This window comes from Macaca nemestrina, chromosome X (assembly GCF_043159975.1).
Source record: "Macaca nemestrina isolate mMacNem1 chromosome X, mMacNem.hap1, whole genome shotgun sequence".
NCBI classification, from domain to species: domain Eukaryota; kingdom Metazoa; phylum Chordata; class Mammalia; order Primates; family Cercopithecidae; genus Macaca; species Macaca nemestrina.
Window position 1 is genome coordinate 84,448,720 of NC_092145.1, and position 20,591 is coordinate 84,469,310.

At 45.0% G+C, this 20,591-nt stretch overlaps 1 protein-coding gene and 1 long non-coding RNA gene across 2 annotated transcripts; both read right to left on the reverse strand.

Moving 5' to 3' along the window:
- Positions 1–217: 217 nt before the first annotated feature.
- On the reverse strand, positions 218–12,767 carry LOC105476667 (arrestin 3). The gene is made up of 13 exons (XM_071088530.1): positions 12,668–12,767; positions 6,049–6,248; positions 5,836–5,895; positions 5,589–5,656; positions 4,489–4,624; positions 4,218–4,302; positions 3,875–3,947; positions 3,373–3,510; positions 1,742–1,825; positions 1,438–1,461; positions 1,205–1,257; positions 917–926; positions 218–347 (listed from the first exon to the last, which is right to left on the reverse strand). The coding sequence occupies exons 1-13, from the start codon at positions 12,765–12,767 to the stop codon at positions 257–259; spliced, it is 1,122 nt and encodes a 373-aa protein (XP_070944631.1). The 3' UTR covers positions 218–256.
- A 63-nt stretch (positions 12,768–12,830) lies between these two features.
- LOC139360841 (uncharacterized) lies at positions 12,831–17,172 on the reverse strand. The gene is made up of 3 exons (XR_011618371.1): positions 16,973–17,172; positions 13,177–13,214; positions 12,831–12,909 (listed from the first exon to the last, which is right to left on the reverse strand). It is a non-coding gene; the product is annotated as an uncharacterized lncRNA (long non-coding RNA).
- Positions 17,173–20,591: the final 3,419 nt, after the last annotated feature.

Consider the following 20,591-nt stretch of genomic DNA (forward strand, 5'->3'; position numbering starts at 1 on the left):
GTGGGGTCATGGGGTGGAGAGAGGGATGGCCACTGACCGTGTCACAGGAAGTTGGGGTCAGTGTAAGGGAAAAGCACGGGCTAAGTGTAGTGTAATCACGGCGAAGGGGTGGAGGTGGGGAAGATTGTTCTCAGCAGTTCCATGATCCTCCAGGAAGAGGAAATAGGCAAGAGATCGCCAGGCACATCTGAACACACTGATTTATTAGAGTGTTACAGTGGGGGCTCCCACACAGACGGGCACCAGAGCGAGGTGCTCAGCTCCCCTCATCTCCCTCGGCCTCCGCAGCCTTCTGGTTCTCCTCCTCGCCTTTCCGCGTAAACTCCTCGATGACTATGTCCTCAGAGCTTGCAGAAGCAGCAGAAGAGAATGGAGGGTTAGGAACCCCTTTCTGGGTGTCCTCCGTGTCCACTCTTTTTTCCTGATCCCAGAAAAGTGATCCCCTCCCTGCTTCCCAGCTAGGCTCCTCGGCCCCCTCTTGGTGCCCGCACTCCTCCATCAGCCACTCTGGCTTGTTTCCTTCCATTCCCGCCCAAATTTCCCAGCACAAAAGTCCCCCAGGAGCACTGGAAGGGAAATAAGGATGAGGGGTGGGAAGGAGGGAAGGTATCAAAGAATGAAAGACGAAAGAAGTAAGGGCGAGGGGGTGGGGGAAAAGGAAAAAGAAAAATGGGAAGGGGATGAGGGGGAAGGATGATTCCAACAAGAGCAGAAGGTGGAGGGCGGGGGGGGATGCAGAAAGGGAAAGGAGGGCATATGAAAAGCACCGAACTGTGACACGAAGCTAAGCCATATGTTTCCACTGCACACGTATTGAAAGCACCCCAGGGAAGCATTTTCACATTTCCATCATCATAACATGGAGGGTGGCAATGGGAAGAGGGGAATGGGGCTTCCCAGTCTTGTATTCCATTACCTAGCAGCCTCTGTAGCAAGCATGGAGAGGGAGGGAAAAAATGGAGCTGAAGCTGATTAGGGGCTCTTCGGTTCCCTGAAGAAGTATCTTTACTTCCCCCTCCCCCTTCCCAATCCTTCGTCTCCAGCACACACGACACACACACTTCCCCTGAAAACCTAGACACCCAGCCTACCTATTGCTATTCCATCCCCAGGCAAACTGCTAGTCTCCAATTCATGAGATCAGAATGGCTTGGACCCCAGTCCTCAGGACAACCGTTCCTGTGAGTTCCACCTGGTCACTCACCTTGAGATGGCTTCGGATGGATCAGGACCAAGGGTAGCTCCACACCAACATCGCTGCAAGGATCCCAAGGTGGAGTTACATCTCCTCTCTCTACAAGCCCAATCCCTGGACCTCCCTCCCTTAGTTTTCCAGTCTTTGGATGCCCTCAGACCCTCCCGAATCAATCATTTTGCTCTCCTTATCCCCTTGTCCTCCTCTTCTTGCCCAAGTCCCCCCACCCCACAGTCTCTCACCTGGCTGTCAGGTCTCCTAGGATGCTGTGGGTAGAATGACACCCAAAATTAGCAGCAGGAAATACAGAAGGGGCAACCTAGTTTCACTAGGGGATGAGGGATCATAAGACCTAATGAGCCAGCCACAGAATGGGTTTCTGGAAGGGAAAGTGACTTGCTCACTGAGCTCACCGTTTTGGGAACCTGGTCTGGGAGAAGGGGTGGGGAATGGTTTGATTGGGTCAATCTAACTGGGAGAAAAACAGAAGCGAAAAACCCTTGACTCCTCAGCCCCTTCCCAGACAGACCCAGAACCCTCACTTACCCACCACAGGACACCATCAGGTTGACTCTGACTTTGTAGGACACCAGGATCCCCAGCAGCTCTTTGTCCATTCCAGGTCTAATACTGGAGGTTGTAGTATTCGTTTTGGGGTGTTTAGGAGCATGAGGAGTAATTCATTCAGTCCCCAGTTTCTTCTCATGCATTCCCATCACCACACCCTATTATGTTTAGTCTTATCGTAGAATATCTCCCAGGCTCTAACCTCTCCTACCCATTGAGACCACATTTCTCTTCCTAACATTCACTTTTACCATGTCACCCTCTGCTCAAGAGCCTACATTTTGAATATAACAACTACTCTGCCTGACTTTCAAGACCCCTAACGACCTTGCCCTATCTAGCCTCTCTAACCTTTTCTGCCCTAACTCCTGGGATACAACCTAAGCAGACCCATCTTCTCTCCGTGATCAGAACATGCCATGTGGATTCCCACCTTCTAGCCTTGGCCCATGCTGTGTCCCTAGTCTAGAATGCTCTCTTTTTTCCTCTGTTGGTATCCAGATCCTTCACATTCTTCAAGATCTAGCTCATTCTACCTCCTCCAGGAAGCCCTCACCAGCTCTCCTGGCTTCTTTTAACTTTGTGGCACTTTTACTCTGAACCACGTGCACTAACATTTAACTGTTGGGTTGTATTTGCATCTCTCTTTGTTCCTCATCTAGGCCATAAATTGACTGAAGGCTGTCTTAAACTTCTTTGTATTCTCCACATTGCTTAGCATAGGAATGAGCATGTAATAGGTGTTCAGTAAAAAACCCACTGATTGAAAAATAAGACACTGAAAGCTGTATGAGCTTGAGAAAATCTCTTCATTGCTCTGGGCTGCTGATCTCTTACATATAAAATAATGCAGTTTGGATGATTTCTAATGGTATTTCTAGCAATAACAGTCTATAGCTACTTGATTGATAAGGGTAGGGAGAGATGGAGGGATTACACTTGACAGATGGTGGCAGGTGGTTTTTGGTGGGAGACACATCTAACACTAGGGCCTCCGAAGGCACAGAACCAAGTGAATGACTTCCTAGAATTCTATTCATTCCTGTTGCATCATTTTCCTTTTTTGCCCTCCTTTTCCTCCATTTCTCATCTCCTAGTCTTCTACTCCATCTTTATCTTTTCTAGAGAGTAGCTTCTGTAGAGATCACAGTATTCGGAGCCGGATGACATGTGATATAATCCTGTCTACGTCTACCACTTAACAGCGATGCCACCTTAAATGAATTCCTTCTTCTCTCTGAGCCTCAGGGTCCTTAAGTGTAAAAGGAAATAAGAACACCTATCCAGGCTACTTTAGTGGGGTTCTCACAAAGATAACATAGTACATATGTAGGACCTTTGTGAACTGTGAAATCGTATACAACATAAGGATTGCTTTCCTCTCCATGTTTTCCTTTTTTCTGCCTATGACCTAAGCCTGCCGTTGGTCCCACAGGCATTATTGAGCTTACTGCCGGCCCTTAGGCCTGGAGGAGTCTCTGAACACTGCCCTAGAGACACTTTAAAAAACGGATAGGCTTCACTGAAGATGAAACGTCAGAGCTGTAAATGTAGCATGTAGAATGGTTGAGGGGTGGGAAATGGAGGCTGAGAGTTACATTTGAGCTTACATCGTGCTAGAGGCCAGGTTGGTATCTTCATGCTTAAGTTTGCCATCCAGTGCCAGGCCCCGTTTCTGGCAGCTGGCAGCCAGGATTGGGGTTACTGCAAAGCTCTGGGAGAAGCTGGAATTGGCAGCTACAGTCTCCCTTCAAAAGAAGAACAAGAGAAGAATCTAGGCTGGGCTTGCTGACTAAGCATACTTTTACTCCCAAGAGTATCTTGTACAAGATTATACAAGAACCTACTGGAGTATCCAAGAGAGGTGACATGTTTAACTGTGAAGACTGGGGGGAATTAGTTCTGGTGGGAAATCCTTATGCCCCTGCCCTCGCTCAGCATCGTGATGGGATTCCTGGGGGTAAGTTGCATCTCCTCCATCTAGTTCTCCTGGGAATCCCTCCCTGGGATCTTCCACCACCCTTTTTCCCCCAACCCCCTCACCTGCTTCCTGGACCTCTTTCCACCACCCCACCCCTTGGCTCTCTGACCCTAGCCCCAGCGCCAGCTCACGTGAATTCCTGAATGAACACAGTCTTGGAGTACTTGTCTAGTGAATACAGGACAACATCTGTGGTCTGGTCAACTGAACAAGCCAGGAAAAGCACATGATTATATCAGTCAGTCATCCTTGAGACCCCAGCTCAGTGTCCTTAGTTGTGACCTTATACATAGGCACACTATACACACTATACATGCAGTAAGACATGCTCATTGACAAAATAAGATATGCATTTTGACAAGCCCATGTTAGAGGGAAAGCCTAGATGAATGCAGACAGGTAAGTGAGGCAGAATTTTGGAAAAAGACCTGTGGCTTTGGGACCAGGTGCACAGGGATGGAAAAAGAAACTCACCTGAAATCTTGATTTTTTTGATGACCTTGTTGGTGCAGTTGTTGATGGAAACATTGACAGAGATGGGTTCTCCATGGTAGTGAACCTAAAGCAGGAGGAGGGACCCATGTCAAGGCTGGAGGAAGAATGCACAGATGGAGACCTAGAACCCCTGCTTCCTTAGCACTGTTGTCACCCTGGCTCCCATCTCTGCCTGCCCAAGTAGGAAATCAGTGAAGAAAGGGCATCAGAGGGGTTCTGGGGTGGAAGGCAAAAAGTGGGGGTCACAAACCTCACTGTCCATCCAGGCCTGGAGTTGTAGGGGCTGAGCTGACAGAAGGAAGCGGCGGATGGTCTGGGCTGAGGGGCCAGGGCCTGCCTCTGGTGGTGCAAATTGTACTTTCCGGACAACCAGCCGCACATAGTCTCTGAGCAGAGACCAAGGGATTAGCCAGAGCGTCCTCCTTTCAGACCCACAGACCTCTCCCATGCCACCCCCATAGTCCAATCGTTACTTAAGAATGGGAGCAGAGGCCGGGCGCGGTGGCTCAAGCCTGTAATCCCAGCACTTTGGGAGGCCGAGACGGGCGGATCACGAGGTCAGGAGATCGAGACCATCCTGGCGAACACGGTGAAACCCCGTCTCTACTAAAAAAATACAAAAAACTAGCCGGGCGAGGTGGCGGGCGCCTGTAGTCCCAGCTACACAGGAGGCTGAGGCAGGAGAATGGCGGGAACCCGGGAGGCGGAGCTTGCAGTGAGCTGAGATCCGGCCACTGCGCTCTAGCCCTGGCGACAGAGCGAGACTCCGTCTCAAAAAAAAAAAAAAAAAAAAAAAAAAAAAAAGAATGGGAGCAGAGGAAGGCCTCCCTCAGAGAACTTTTCTAGTCCCTTAATGCAAGTATGTAGACCAAAGGTTAGTAAACTGTGGCCACTGGCCAAATCTGGCCTGATGCCTGTTTTCCTATGGCCCATGAGCTGAGAATGGTTATATTACATTTGTAAATGGTTGAAGTAAATCAAAGAACAATGCTATTTTATGACATGTGGACATTACATGAAATTCAAATTTCAGTGTTCATAAGTAAAGTTCTATTGGACACACAGCCACACTCATTCATTTCTATACTATCTGTGACTGCGTTTGCACTACAACAGCAGAGTTGAGTACATGCAACAGAGAAATACTGTTTTTTTTTGGCCCATTACAGAAAAGTTCACTGACCCCTGCCCTAGATCAAAGAAGATAAGTCAGAGGGGGCTCAGAACCGGGCGTCACTGGTGGCGATGATGCTGTGGAGGTTAGAAGTGGGGCTATTTCTGTCATGAGAGCAGGATCTGTTTCCTGGCAGAGGCTGGAGGCAGGGATTTTTGGGGACAACCAAAGAATACCTCTTGGAGACTGTCTCCTCCGGGTTTTCAGCACAGAAACTCTTCACTTCAAAGTCAATCCCACAGGGCTGTAAAAGGACAAGGGCAAAGAGAGCTAATTTCCAGTGCTGTCCTCCCTTCCTCATGGGCCTATAAGAAAATGCCTGACCTCTTTCCTTAGCTGTCCATTTCTCCAGTCTTGACTATCCCACTGTTCCTCTTCCCTGGCACTACCATCTATCCTTCTTTCTTAGAACCTAGTCCTCACCTTTCCTGAATCTTCAGGACCTGGCTGCAGTGTCACAGAACAGGGCAGGTTGGTCACCATCTAGGGGACAAAAAGGAGATCAGAAAAGAAGTAGAAAAGAAAAGAATACAAACAAATGCAAAAGAAATAGGGAACCCTCTCCCTTGTCCTTCTTGAGCTTCCTCTCTTAATCTTCCCTGGAGACCTTGCCTGCCCAGGGCTTGGGGTCAGTACCTGCAGGGTAAAGGGGTAGGCATTGTCCCCTAGCTTGTGCAGCAGTCGCTCCTGTAGAACTGTGAGGGGCCCCTTAGGGCTGCTGGATTCAGCTGGGACCACTTGCAGGGTCTGCACATACAGATCTTTTCGGAATGTCAGACCAATCACTTCCAAGTCATCACGGCCATAGCGAAAGGCACATGTCAACATGACAAACACTGCAGACATAGGAGGAAGAGAGTGGCCTGTCAGGCCTGAGTGGGAAGGGGAATCTTAACTGAGTCAAGAAGACACAGACAGGTTATGTAATATGATCGAAGGCTGGCCGGGCGCGGTGGCTCACGCCTGTAATCCCAGCACTTTGGGAGGCCGAGGCATGTGGATCACAAGGTCAGGAGATCGAGACCATCCTGGCTAACACAGTGAAACCCCATCTCTACTAAAAAAAACAAATACAAAAAATTAGCCGGGCGTGGTGGCAGGCGTCTGTAGTCCCAGCTACTCGGGAGGCTGAGGCAGGAGAATGGCATGAGCCCAGGAGGCGGACCTTGCAGTGAGCCAAGATCGCGTCGTCACTGCCCTCTCCAGCCTGGGCGACAGAGCAAGACTCTGTCTCAAAAAAAAAAAAAAAAAAAAAAAAAAAATCGAAGGCTATGGGCACAAAGAAAAAGATTATTAATACATTTGACTGCAGTAAGATTTATATTAAAAGTCTTTATAAACAAAGTCTTCTTTATGTTCAAAGTCTTTATAAACAAAGAAAAAATGGAAAGCCTGGGAGAAAATCTTTGCAACACATATAACACACTGAAGTTTAGCGTCCAAAATATGTAAGGACTCCCACACGTCAACAATAATAATGTACCAGTATAAAAGTGTGCAAAGAATGTGAAGAGGCCCTTGCAGAAGTGTGCAAAGAATGTGAAGGAATGGCCAATAACATATGAAAACATATTTAGTTTCATTAGTAATCAGATAAACGCAAATTAAAACCACAACGAGATAAGATTTCACACACATCAGATTGTCAAAAAATGTTAAATCTGGCAACATTACATGTTAATGAAGATGTGGAGCAAAAGGAGTTCTTACATACTGCTGGTGGGAGTATTAATGCAACCAATTTGCAAAACTATTTGGGATTATCCAGTAAAATTAAATCTGCTCATAGTGTATGAACTGGAGATAATCTAAAAATCTATCAACAGGAGAATTGGTAAAAAATGTATGGTATATTCACATAATGGAACACTAAACCAAGGTTGAAATAAATGAACTAGAACTTCAAAGAATGCCCTGTGGTTTGTATGTGGCCTCTCCATAATTCAGGAGTTGAAAGTTGATGACCATTGTGATGGTATTAAGATGGCCATTAAGAGGTGATTAGATCATGGGGCTTCTTTGTTCATGAATTCCTTTATGAAAGGGATTAAGACCCTTATAAAGGAGACCTTTTGCCCTTCCACCTTCCACCATGTAAGGACACAATGTTTCTCCCCTCTGGAGGATACAGTAATAAGGCACCATCTTGGAAGCAGAGAGCAGCCGTCATCAGAAAACAGAACCTGCTAGAGCCTTGATCTTGGACGTCCTAGCTTTCAGAATTGTGAGAAAATAAATTTCTGTTCTTTATAAATTACCTAGTCTCAGGTATTTTGCTGTAGCAGCACAAACAGACTAAGACCTGTGTCAACATGGTTAAATCTCAAAATTTATTGAACAAGGCTGGGCACGGTAGCTCACGCCTGTAATCCCAGCAATTTGGGAGGCCTAGGTGGGCAGATCGCTTGAGAACAGGAGTTCGAGACCAGCCTGACCAACATGGTGAAAACCCATCTCTACTAAAACACAAAAATTAGCCGGGCATGGTGGCATACACCTGTAATTCCAGCTACTCAGGAGGCTGAGGCAGGAGAATTGCTTGAACCCGGGAGGCGGAGGTTGCAGTGAGCTGAGATTGCACCATTGCCCTCCAGCAGGGGTGACAGAGTGAGACTCTGTCTCAAAAAAAAAAAAAAAAAAAAAAAAAAAAAAAAAAAAAAAGCTACTGAACAAAATATCTAGCTGCAGAATGATAGGTACAGTATGTTACCGGTTATATAAAGTTTAAAAGCATGATGATGACAATATCAAAGTTGATCATAGACACATAAATATGGAGTAGAAGTATGGAGCCATCAAGAGAATAATCACCAAATTCAGGATAGTCGTTATCTGGGGAGGGAGGAGAGAAGGAGGAGAAGCAGTGAGTAGGGAGGGAGGAAGGCAAACTGGATCAGGGAAGGACACACAGGAGACTTTAGTTTGTTTCTGTTATTCTTTTTAAAGCTTGGTGATGAGTACAGGGTATTCATTACATAATTCTCTATGCCTGAAATATTTTATCATGAAAAAGAGAAACAATAATATTTAGGGCCAGAATACCTGGACCTGAATAGGACTTGCACAAATCTCTTGATTTCTCTGGGTCTCAGTTATTACACCTGTCAATAATAGGACTGCTCTAGTAACTCTACATATGCTATTTAGACCTCGAAACAACCCTCTGAAGTATTATTATCTCCACTTTACAGGCAAAGAAAGTGAGCTCGGAGCTGTTAAGCAATGGTTCAGGATTTCAACCCAGGCCTGTCTGACTCCAAAGCTCAGGCTCATAGGTGCTCAACTTAACTCATAGGATGGTTGTGAGGAGTTGATGTATTAGAAATCCCTTTGGAGGCTGGGCACAGTGGCTCACACCTGTAATCCCAGCACTTTGGGAGGCTGAGGTGGGCGGATAGCCTGAGGTCAGGAGTTCAAGTCCAGCCTGGCCCACATGGTGAAACCCTGTCTTTACTAAAAACACAAAAATTAACCGGGCGTGGTGGTGGCCACCTGTAATCCCAGCTACTCGGGAGGCTGAGGCAGGAGAATCGCTTGAACCTGGGAGGTGGAGGTTGCTGTGAGATGACATCACACCACTGCACTCCAGCCTGGGCAACAGAGTGAGTCTCCGTCTCAAAAAAAAAAAAAAAAAAAAGGAATCCCTTTGGAAACTTCAAAATAATTATAGATGTGGATGAAGATGATGATGATGATACTGACAGAAATGGAAGAGTTATAATTGAACTCATACTTTGTAACTGGTATCTAAGATTTGAAAGAAATCAAGTGAGAGGCAGATAGAAAGCATCTGAAATGCACTAATGGAATGTAGAATGGAGTAGAGAGGGATACCTGTCCAAGTACAGGGTGACAGAGGTTGAGGCAAGGAAAGATATAGAACAGGAATGTGTAACCTTACTTCTATCAGGGGTTCTGACCCAAAGAAAAAAAAAAACTGCCAACAGCAGCACTTGAGTAGAAAGCAACTTATTTTAGTATTTTTAAGAACTCAAAACATCAAACACCGGATTATTTGCTTTTAAAATTGAGAATGAGGAAAATGAACCTATATTCAAAAGATACAGCAAAGCCTGAAAGTATTGATAATATCGGTGTTTATAAGGACTGGGGCAATATGGGAAGCCTCATGCACTGCAGGAGTGAGATTTAATTGGTATAAGCGTTTTAGAGGGCAATTTGACAATGGGTATAGAAAGCTTTAAAAATGTGTGAATGAGGCCGGGCGCGGTGGCTCAAGCCTGTAATCCCAGCACTTTGGGAGGCCGAGGCCGGGCGGATCACGAGGTCAGGAGATCATAGACCATCCTGGCTAACACGGTGAAACCCCGTCTCTACTAAAAAATACAAAAAACTAGCCAGGCGAGGTGGCGGGCGCCTGTAGTCCCAGCTACTCGGGAGGCTGAGGCAGGAGAATGGCGTAAACCCGGGAGGCGGAGCTTGCAGTGAGCTGAGATCCGGCCACTGCACTCCAGCCTGGGCAACAGAGCAAGACTCCGTTTCAAAAAAAAAAAAAAAAATGTGTGAATGCCTTTTGGCCGTTAATTCCTCTTCTAGGCATTTAGCCTAAAGAAATAATTGAACAAGTGAGAAAAAGATGTGCATTGCAGGGCATCGTGGTATCCCCATACAATATAGTACTAGGCAACTTAAAAAGTTATAGATTTGTATATATTGACACAGGTTTAAAAGATTATAAAATATTATTTGTAGTATAGCATTTTAGTTAAAATTTTGATGTTTGCACAGAAAATATGAATAAGATCAAAAGATTAGTGATTAAAGATGGTAAGGTTACACAGTCTCTCCTTCATCATCAAATGTTTTCTAATTTTTCTACAATGGAGACAAACCTAATACTTTTCAAAAGATACAACAAATAGATTCACCTTTGTTCTCAATTATGGCCAATTATAGTGTGAGAAAGGAAAGAGAAAGAAAGGAAAATAAGGCATAAAGGAAAGGAAAAAGACAGAAAGGAAAAAGGAGAGGAAAAGAGGTGGCTGGTAGGAGGCAGGGTGAGAGAAGAAATGAAAAAGATGAGGAATGAGACAGAAAAAAAGGTAAGGATGGGTGAGGCAGAAGGGGATCTAGTAGCACCTGAGGTAAGGACGTTAATCAGATGACTTGTTCTTGGAATTGCTTTCTGTTCCTGTGTTGGGAGGGCAGCAGACTAAGACATCAACTGCATCATGCAACTCCTACCCCCAACTGAAGCTCTAATTGGCTCTCTAGCAATTTAGAATTGTCCTTTTTTTGCATGCTAGGAAATAGCTTGTTTTTATTTTCTTTTAAAGTCAGTATCTATTCTAAAGTTATTAACGTATAGTTGTGTTTATTCTACAAAATATATGTTAATTGTCTGAGCATCAGAAAATACAAACAAAAAGACAAATCAAAGCTCCACCATAATATATCATGTTCCACAGATAACTACTGTTAATATCTGTTATGTGTGCTTCTCAACTTTGTCTGTTGCTAGAATTGAACACAAGGCCACCTTAGGTATTTTTTACTTTTCTCTCATTGCCTTTTTGAAGTTAAACTTTGTATTTTGAGATCACTGTAGAGTCACATGCAGTTGTAAGAAATTATACAGAGAGAGATTGTAGATATATTTTTGTTAAACAACAATTTGTTCACACTATCACATATACTGCCCTATCACTGGCCTTTATCACTCCACAGTATAGATTAAGCATATTTTACATCCACAAATGTACCTTGATAAAAAAAAAAAACATTAGAAAATATGACGCAAACAAGACAATCTTCATAGAGGTAACAAATGTTGAAAAACTAAGAATAAACAAGAAATACGCGCAACTTAAGAGAAAAGTAATATAAAACTCTACTAAGGGGACATTAAAAAAAGATTAGAATAAAAGGAAAAATTCATTCTCTTCCTGGAACAACATATATTTTTAACTAAAGATTTCTTTCCAGAGCTTGTGAAGATTTTGTAGAAATGTGAAAAAATGATTTAGGTTTTAGAAATATAGAATACTTGGGAACCTTAAATAAGTTGGTTAATTTATGAGTCTATCCCAAAGTTCCTCTGATATTTAAAACCGACTTGATTACTTCTTCACACTGCTTAATCTGAGAGATTTAGGCTACTTTATTCTCCAATATCTAACAGTTACATCCGAACTAGTACTCATCAACCCATTCAGCACCTTTTTCAAATCAACCCCAATTTTCAGTCTAGTTGGATCACGGTGGGGTTAATCCACAGTGAGAAATTAAAAGGAAAAAAAGCAGCAACGACAACAACAAAAATCAGCATAATCTTGATCTGTAGTAGTGCTGCCAAAGTAATGTTTCTTACGGTTACTTCCTGTGGTTGTTGTTTTGGTTTTTGTTTGGGAACTTTTCCTTGAATAAAAGGTCAGTTTCACTACACAAAAAAGGAGATGGAAACACGTATACCAGAGGTTGCAAAATGGCAGCCTGAAGGTCACATCTAACCAACAGAAAAAAAAAAGTTTATAATCTATCCAGGCTTCTAAAGTCTTTTAGTGAGTTGCCAACATTTGAAAATCAGGAAATCTGCATTAAAATATGGATTTCTGACTTATTGGATCATTCTATAGGCAGTCTAAGATTCAGATCAATAGCCAAGCAGGGCCACCACCAGTAATAATAGAGAAAATCCGAAATTCTGAAAGAAGCTATTTTAATTTCAGCACGAGTGTAAGTTTTGTGCAATTTTGAAAAATAAAATTTAATTTATGCTTTAGATATTTACTTTGAATATGATTTGGGTAAGGGGGCACCATAATCTTTTCACACTTTGGGCCTCTAAAAGTCTTATTTTGAGCTTCATTTACAGTTCCTCGTTAACAATTATAAAATTTGGCCACACTGGGCTGGAATTCCCAGTTGTCAGCCTCCACCAGAGAAGGCATTCGCAGTTCCTGCCACTTTCTGGTTTTCTTATACTCTGGTGCAATCCACTCATCGAGTTACCTGTCTGAAACACACAAAGACCGACAAGGATTTCCACTTACACTTTCGACCTTTTAAGTACTCAGGATCAACCAGGACTACACCATCTGTGGAGAGAAGGACAGACAGCACTTTGGTCAGGAAAAGCTCTCAAGACTATGAAATAGAAGATGATCCCTGAAATGGTTCTTCCCATTCTTCCCTTTAATTTGCCTCCTTTTCTGCACAGTCTCTCCTGGACTTTCTTTTACTCCCTAGTTTCCATTCCTCTTTCCCCAGGCTTCCCCTTTTTGGACTCACTGACCAATGGGTTCCACCATGTCCACATGGTCCACGAAGTCCCGTTTCCCCAGGTAGATGGAGAGCTGTTGTGGAACAACTTTGCATGTTATTCTCACAATCATTTTGGAATGGATTCCCCTGAAGCCCCCAACCCAGATCCCTGAGACCTTGAAGGATGTACCCACCTATCCCTTTTGCCCTCTCATTTGCCCAGCTGGGCCAGGTTCTCTCACCTTCCCATTGGAGCTGGTCTTCTTAAACACCCTATGGGGAGAAAACCAGAAAGAGGATGGAGAGGGGGATTGGAAGTGCAGGGAAGAGGAAATAAGGGAAGTGGGGAGAAAAGAAATATTCTTAGGATTAGGAGAAGAGGCTCCAGGAGCGTAGGATGGGGCAAAGGTAGAGATAATCGGGATAGAATCCAAGGACACAAGTTAGGGAGAGATTGGAAATCCCCCTACCCCAAAGGGAAATACTTGGATTGGGGTAGGGAGCAATTCACAGATTCAAAAGATTAGAAGGAGTTCTTACTTGGACATGTTGACTATATAGTTGATGTTGAGCCTTTTCTGCGAAAAGGGAAAGAAGAAAGGCTCAATCATTTCATTTCCATTCTTCTCACCCCACTCCAGCATACCATCCATATACACCTAGTGTGATGTAACCTTTCTTCCTTAGACAGACACCTCACCCACATCAAGTACCTCCTATTCTCCCTTCTGCCAAGGGTACTTCTTCAGCCGTATTCTTGCCCATCTTGGGCAAGAGGGGAAAAAAAACTTTCCTATTTTGTACAAATCATTGACTAACCATACTATCTATTCTCCAGAAAGGGCCAAACTTCCTAGAATGGCTGGGGGACTCTTGAGAGCCCTCAGAGAGAAGGAACTTCTCTGGAAAGAGGCTGGACAGAGGTTTCCATCCAGAAAAGTTTGAGAAAAATGTGTTTCTTGGTCTGTATGAGGCTAGACATCCCCTGGCACACACTAGGTGCCAAGACATGTTTGTGGGATACATACATGAATGAATGAATGAATGAATGAATGAATGAATGAATGAATGAACAAATGAATGGATTCTGTCTCCTTCTGCTACTGCAATGGATCCTGAGCCTGAGTTCACCTCATGATGGCCTTGACTGTCAACAAAGAATGGAGAAAAGTGTGAGAGAGAAGGGGTTGGTGCCTTCATACTCTCAGTTTTTGGTGACAGAAGTCTCTTTGGAGGTTGAAAGTCCTCCTTGAACCAACTCATCCCTCTCATTGCCTTCCCTAGATTTTCCCATTCTTATCCCCGTCCAGGTCCCCAGGGGCTAGGCCTTTGGGTGGGAATCCTTAGAGAGAGGGAGATGTCTCTCTAGGGCTTCTCTTTGATGCTTACTGAGCCTGGCCCAGGGGGTGAGCTTAGGGGAGCTTCCAGAGGTCTTTGGAGGGTCTCTAGGCCTGAATGTCTATAGGCTATGTCAGGAAGGGTGTCCCTCAACTGCTGCCTGATATATTAAGGGGGATGCTAAGAGCAAGGGATATAGGGTTTAGTATGGGCTAGAAGTCGAGGGCTCTGGAATATTACCTGGGGAGAGAGATGAAGTTCACATCAGTCTCCAGCTCTGGTTGCTATGCCTGCCTCCCCAGCCTCTTATACCCACAGTCCTCTGAGTGTTTTGATTGGTGGGGGTCATCAGAAAAGAATAGGGTTCTTGGGGGGGGGCATGAAACACTGCTATAAATAGTTCAGGTGCCAAGAGTTTGGAAAGCAGATTAGTGCCTAAAAGATTAGTGGCTAAAAGATTAGCAGGCTATTGCTGCTGGGACAGAGTGGGGGTAGGAGGTTGATTCTGATGATGTTAAAGGCAGGGGAGTTTGAGAAGGGTAACTTCAGGATTTTGGCCTTGTGAGGCCTTGAACCTGAGAACTGGGATCAAAGTGGAGTTGGAGGTCTTAAAGGTGAAGCATGGTGGGGGATTGAAATGGGAGGGCTCAAAGTATAGGCCTTTGTGTTTTTGGAAGGAATACCTTGTGTCACACTCCAATCTTTATATCAGCAGCTCCAGGCCACACAAAAGCCAAGGGTATGGGAAAGAGTACCTCGTCCCCAAGCCGCCCACCACTTGGGACATTGGACTCTTGAAGCTGATGTTTAGAAACCCCGATTATCCCAGCTTATGTGCACAGCAGGAGTCAATCTCCTGTAGGTAGTGGGGGCAGGAGTGGTGGAGGGGGAGCTGAGTGCATTGAGCTGTGTGTGCACATGTCTGTGAGCCTTGAACTTCTCTTCTCGTTGGAGAGGAAGGTAATATAAGATTCCCAGCCCGGGGACAGGTTCTTCTGGCAGGACATGCATGTCGAGGGAATAGGCGGCTGACATCTTATCACCCCTACCTAGGGTAAACCTCCTCACCCCAGCTCTTGACTCTGTCCAATCCCTGAAACTAAGTCCATGCTGTAAGCAGCTTCTCTTGCCTCGTATGACCGCTCATGGAATTAGAGATATTTCTGTCTCTGCAGCTGCCAGGACCCCCACAACAGCAACAACAAAGTAATCTTCCTTTCTTGACTGTCCTTCCCACAGGGCCTAGGCTCAGGCTTCACGGGCATAGAAAATGTAGAGACAGAACCTACAAGCTCTGGGGTTTCAGGACTCTGACCTCCTTCACCTCCCCTTACAGCAGTCTAGACATTAGTACTTATCTATAGACATAGCCCTTAACCCCAACCTCCACAATGCGGTGTCCATTCCTCAGAGGATGGCTATGGCTATGACTCAGAGGGCTGGGCAGGGCCTTCCCTAACTCCTGCCCCTCACTGAGGGCCCTGGACAGCTGTCCCATATTCTCTTTGCACAGTTCACGGTGTCAGCCCCTGCCATTCCTAGCCAATATGCATCTCAGGGCCTGGTTGTTTAGTTACTATAACTCTCTCCTTCTCAGGGACTTTCAGATAGTGTGAGAAGCCCAGATTCTGCAGGTACCACAGTGGGATAGGAACTGATGCTGGACATACAGGAAAGACTTGTATACATGCCAAGGTTGGTGTCTGCGAGGAAGGTGAAAAGTCAGAATGAATCTACTTTTCATGCCAGACATGGCAATATTCAATGGCAGGAGAGGAAGGCCTCTCTTCTTGTATGCTTATTTTTATCATTCAGGAAACCTTTCCCAGAATCTCTAGAATGACTAGTGGTCAGCCTATTTTTGTCTTTAGACCCACACTTGAGGCTCCTACCTCCCTTTTAGGTACTCAATCCCACTTTTCTTCTCTTTCTACTCAGATCCATGGACCTCTCAGTAGGAAGAGAGTAGATCTGCTAGGTCTTTAATTCATTATTATGATGGAATGTAAATCATTACTCTTTTCCAGAAGTTTGTGCATTTCTTGACTGAGGTAAAATTCACAAATCTTAACTGCAGCTCAATGAATTTTTACCTACTGTGGCAAGCTTAATTATGCCCCCCAAAGATGTCAGGTCTTAATCCCAGGAACCGATGAATGTTACCTTATATGAAAAAGAGACTTTGCAGATGTGAATAAATTAAGGAGCTCGAAATGGGGAGATTATTCTAGATTATCCAGGTGGGCCCTAATGTAATCACTAGTCTCTTTATGAGAGAGGGGCAGAGAGAGTTTTGACTCTGAAATAGGAGGCAATATGAGGCCTGAAGTAAGATGCTAGGCTGCTGGCTTTGAAGACGGAGGAAGGGGCCATGAGCCAAGGAATGCAAGCAATACAACTCTAGAAGCTGGAAAAGACAAAGAAATCGATTCTCCCCTAAAGTCTCTCACGGCCACAAGATGGCTGTTCCTGCTCAGGCATGGCCCTGCTGAAACCTTGATTTTGGCCCACTGAAACTGATTTTAGACTTCTGACCTCCAGAACTGTAAGAGAAGAACCCTGTATTGTTTCAAGTCACCAAGTCTGTGGTAATTTGTTACAGCAGCCATAGGAAACTAATACACCTGTGTAAACGCACATATAACCACCACCCAGGTTAAGATATAGAACATTTCCATTCCCCCAGAAAATTTCTTTGTGCCTCTTTCCAGTTAGTAGCTTCCCGAAGAGAACAGTCACAAGTTTCACTTTGACCTGGAATACTTGCATTTTCCGAGGATGCAACAGTAAGAAAGCAAAGGAATGCATATCTAATGGAGTTTCTGGCCCCTATAATACATTGGTGGGGGAAATATTTTTAGGTCCTTACCCACCCTCACTCTGTACACCTGGATGATATCTCCAACCAGACCTTCCAGTTAGAAAATGATGATCAGATCTCTGCATGAGGAAGGAGTGGGTTATTCAGTAAAAGGTTGTAGCAGACAGAATTGCTTACCAACTCAATAGCCATCTCCCTCTTCCTCCTTGTGGGAAGAATCCCCATTTTTAAGGTATTTCACCCTCCTCCGCATGGGTCTGTGCTCCTCTATGCCACTCATGGTCGTTTTATCCCCCTTGCCAGTGATCAGCTTAGTTATAGGCATGGTGAAATTCAGGCCACTGTGATGTGAGAGGAGGTATGCTGGAGAGATTCTGGGAAAGGTTTCTTGAATGATAAAAATAAGCATACAGGAAGAGGCCTTCCTCTTTTACCATTGAATATCGCCATGTCTGGAAACAATGCCTGACCGGCAATAGCCACCCTGTGACCATGAAAGTTGCTAAATAACATGCCAAGGTTTCAAATCAGAGAGATGGAAAGAATCAGGATTTTTTAATGACATTGTTGAACTGCTGAATTAATCAGCTCCAAAGCCACCCACTACTGAACTTATATGCAAGATAATATATTTCCTTTTTTAAAAACAGTCATCTAAGTTGGGATTTTCTGTTATTGCAACTGAAAACATAGCAAAAGATTCAAGTGGGATGTGGATGAGGCATTAGCTCAGTGGGGGAGGATGGAACGGAGATAGATGGATTAAATCGCAGAAACAGATTTCCTGTGCTGTCCTAGGCGCTGAACAAACTAGTCCTGGTCTCCACTCTAAGGTTGTTAACAGCCTTGCTGGAGATAAAGTTGGGTGTGTAGAAAGACAAAAAGGGCACACTACAGATAATACATATGAACAAAGCTAACTTGGGTACAACTATGTGGAGCCAGTCATTTCCCCATGATTTTATTAGTAAGTTTAGACATCCAGGGCTTCAGATCACTACTCCTTTCCGTCAAGGTTGAGTGACTGTCTTGTTCCACTTACTCTCAGCAAGTAATTCCATTTGTTCACTTCATAAAGAAAATTCAGGGCCGGGCGCGGTGGCTCAAGCCTGTAATCCCAGCACTTTGGGAGGCCGAGACGGGCGGATCACGAGGTCAGGAGATCGAGACCATCCTGGCTAACACGGTGAAACCCCGTCTCTACTAAAAAATACAAAAAAAACCAGCCGGGCGAAGTGGCGGGCGCCTGTGGTTCCAGCTACTCGGGAGGCTGAGGCAGGAGAATGGCGTAAACCCGGGAGGCGGAGCTTGCAGTGAGCTGAGATCCGGCCACTGCACTCCAGCCTGGGCGACAGAGAAAAAAAAAAAAGAAAATTCAGCCAATTGGAGTGGACCTCACACCTTCCAAATACACCTATACTTTAATTCTCAATAACGACAATGAGGGCACTCTGCTGGGTTCCTTACATGCATTGCTTCATTGTCTTCTCACAACAAGCTAGGTGCTAGCATCCTCATTCTACATATGAGGAAATGGAGGTTCAGAAAGACTTATCCATAGTCACAGCTGCCAAGCAATGGAGCCAGAGTTCAACCCTAGGTCTGTCTGACTCCAAGCCTGCATTTTTTCCACTATATCACTTACCTTCCCTCCCTCATTTTCTTCCCTCTCCCTTCCTTCCTACCTTTATCCCTCCTTTCCCTCCTCCCTCCCTCCCTCCTTCCCTCCTTCTCTCCCTTCCTTCCTTCCTTCCTTCCTTCCTTCCTTTCCTCCTAACTCAGAGAAAGATATTAGAAATCATGCCTCTTCTCCGTTTCCTTCTTAAAGCTCCAAGGAAACAGAAAATCTTGCAAAGAAACTGTCATCAAGACAATTATGAATAGTAGATGTGAAGGGCCAAGAGGGAGAGGACTGGAACAAACTGGAGGAGTAGGGCAATGGAAGGGTGTCAGCAATAATGGTATTTGTACATCTTATTTATCTCTGTCATGAGAAAAATAGTAAACTTTTTCTGCATACTAAATTCCAGACGTCAATGAGATACCCAAGTGTGTGTGTCCTGTAGCAAACAATATATATAGGGCTTAGATTATAGATGTGGGAACCATTCAATTCAACAAATTATAATTAAGTTATTCATTCATTCAACAACTATTTATTGAACACTTACTATGTGCAAGGTACTTGTTTTCTTAACTCTGAGTTGGAAGGCATTTTTATGGGGACAGCAGAGAATATAATTGGAAATAAAATATCTAGAACATATGTTATAATAACTTCACCTGGAAGGCTATGGGAAAGACAGAGGTACAATGAGGTACATGTTCTCAAGGAGCTCTGGTTCTGGTATGGGGGTGGGAGGATCAGGAGGAGATGGCCAAAACCACAAATGAGTATAATTCTAGGCTGCCTGTGGTATGTGCCATCTCTGTAGAAATGAAATGTGATAAAAGTGTGAGAGAAGGAGAGATGCATTTTGATTAGAGAGAGATCTGTATGCTGGAGTCTCTTGGCCATTACCAATTTTTGATAACCTCTGAGTCATAGTTGAAATCATGAGAGTAGATGTTCCAAGAGAGAAGGGGAAGAGAGGGTGGGGGTAGGGGGGAGAGAGATGGTGGAGAGGGAGATAGAGGAGAGGAGAGGAGAGGAATCTTTGGGGTAAGGCTCACATGTGGGGAAAGTAGGGCAAAAAAGAGCCAGGGAAGGGGCCAGAAGGAACATCCAGAGGAAGAGGAGAACCGGAGTAAAGCAAAGTCACAGAAACCAAAGTAAAGAAGAGTTTCACAGAAGAGAGTGAGGCTGATCCGCTGCATTCCATTCCTCTTGGCCCCGGGTGAGGATAGTAAAAGCCAATCAGGGGTGCTGGTTGGGGAGGGTTGGGAGAGGTCTTTTCCTGAAATAGCCACTGGGCGGCAGTGGTGGCAGCAGCAGCCGCTGCAGCTGTGTCGGGACCTGCAGAAACGTAGCAGAGCTAAGTCAGGGGAAATGTAGCAGAGGTGAACCAGCCTGAAGCAGTGGGAGCAGGAAGCTGGCTCAGGCTGGGGCTTCTGTAGTGTAGTGCTTCTCCTTGGGTGTACACCAAACTTCAAAACACGCTTGTCCACCTCTGCAGCGGCCAGGTTCATCCCTGGGAGCAAAGCAGTAATAAAAAACACCTTATAAACTTGCAGCATTTTATGGTTCACAAAGTGCTTCCACACCTGGTAACCAATTCAATATTCAGGAAACCCTTGGTGTTATCATTCCCATTTCACTGGTGAAGAATGGAAGTTACAAAGAGGCGCCCAGGCTCACATAACTAATAAGTGGAAGAGCAAGGATTTAAACACAGGTCCGTCTGGCTTCAGAAACCCGGGCCTCTTATGCAGTGTCACAGTAGTCAGCTGCCCAGGACTCAGGTTATGACTGTGCCCTCCACTGCTACCTTTTATTCCACCCCTTACTCTACCACAGGGCAAGGATCTTCAGTTTCCCCATCCAGGTTTCTGAGCTTTCTGAGAGATCTAGATTCTAAATTCTAGAGCCTCCTTTGCAAGTCCGCCGCCTCCTCTCACTCCCGGTATCCAGCTGGGTGACATTCTCAGGACCTGAGGATCAAGTAAATTCAGAGTCCCCATTGCTTCTCAGCTCCATGCAGAGTGGATTCTGCTCCAGCCTGCTCACCCCTCCCCAAAGGCACTGCTTACCTCATCCTCAGAGTCCTCCAGACCGGGTTTGCCTCTAGTGCCTAAGACATACTTACGGAGGCTTAGTTGGCTTCAGGAGCCCCAGATCCTGAGCTGCTGACAGTCC

Excerpts from the sequence above, each read along its gene's own strand:
- LOC105476667 (XM_071088530.1), bottom strand. The coding sequence starts at position 12,767 with ATGATTGTGAGAATAACATGCAAAGTTGTTCCACAACAGCTCTCCATC. Across the intron at positions 4,303-4,488 it reads AGGCCTGGATGGACAGTGAG|GTTCACTACCATGGAGAACC; the intron begins GTTTGTGACCCC and ends CTCCTGCTTTAG. Across the intron at positions 1,826-3,372 it reads AACCTGGCCTCTAGCACGAT|TATTAGACCTGGAATGGACA; the intron begins GTAAGCTCAAAT and ends TACAACCTCCAG.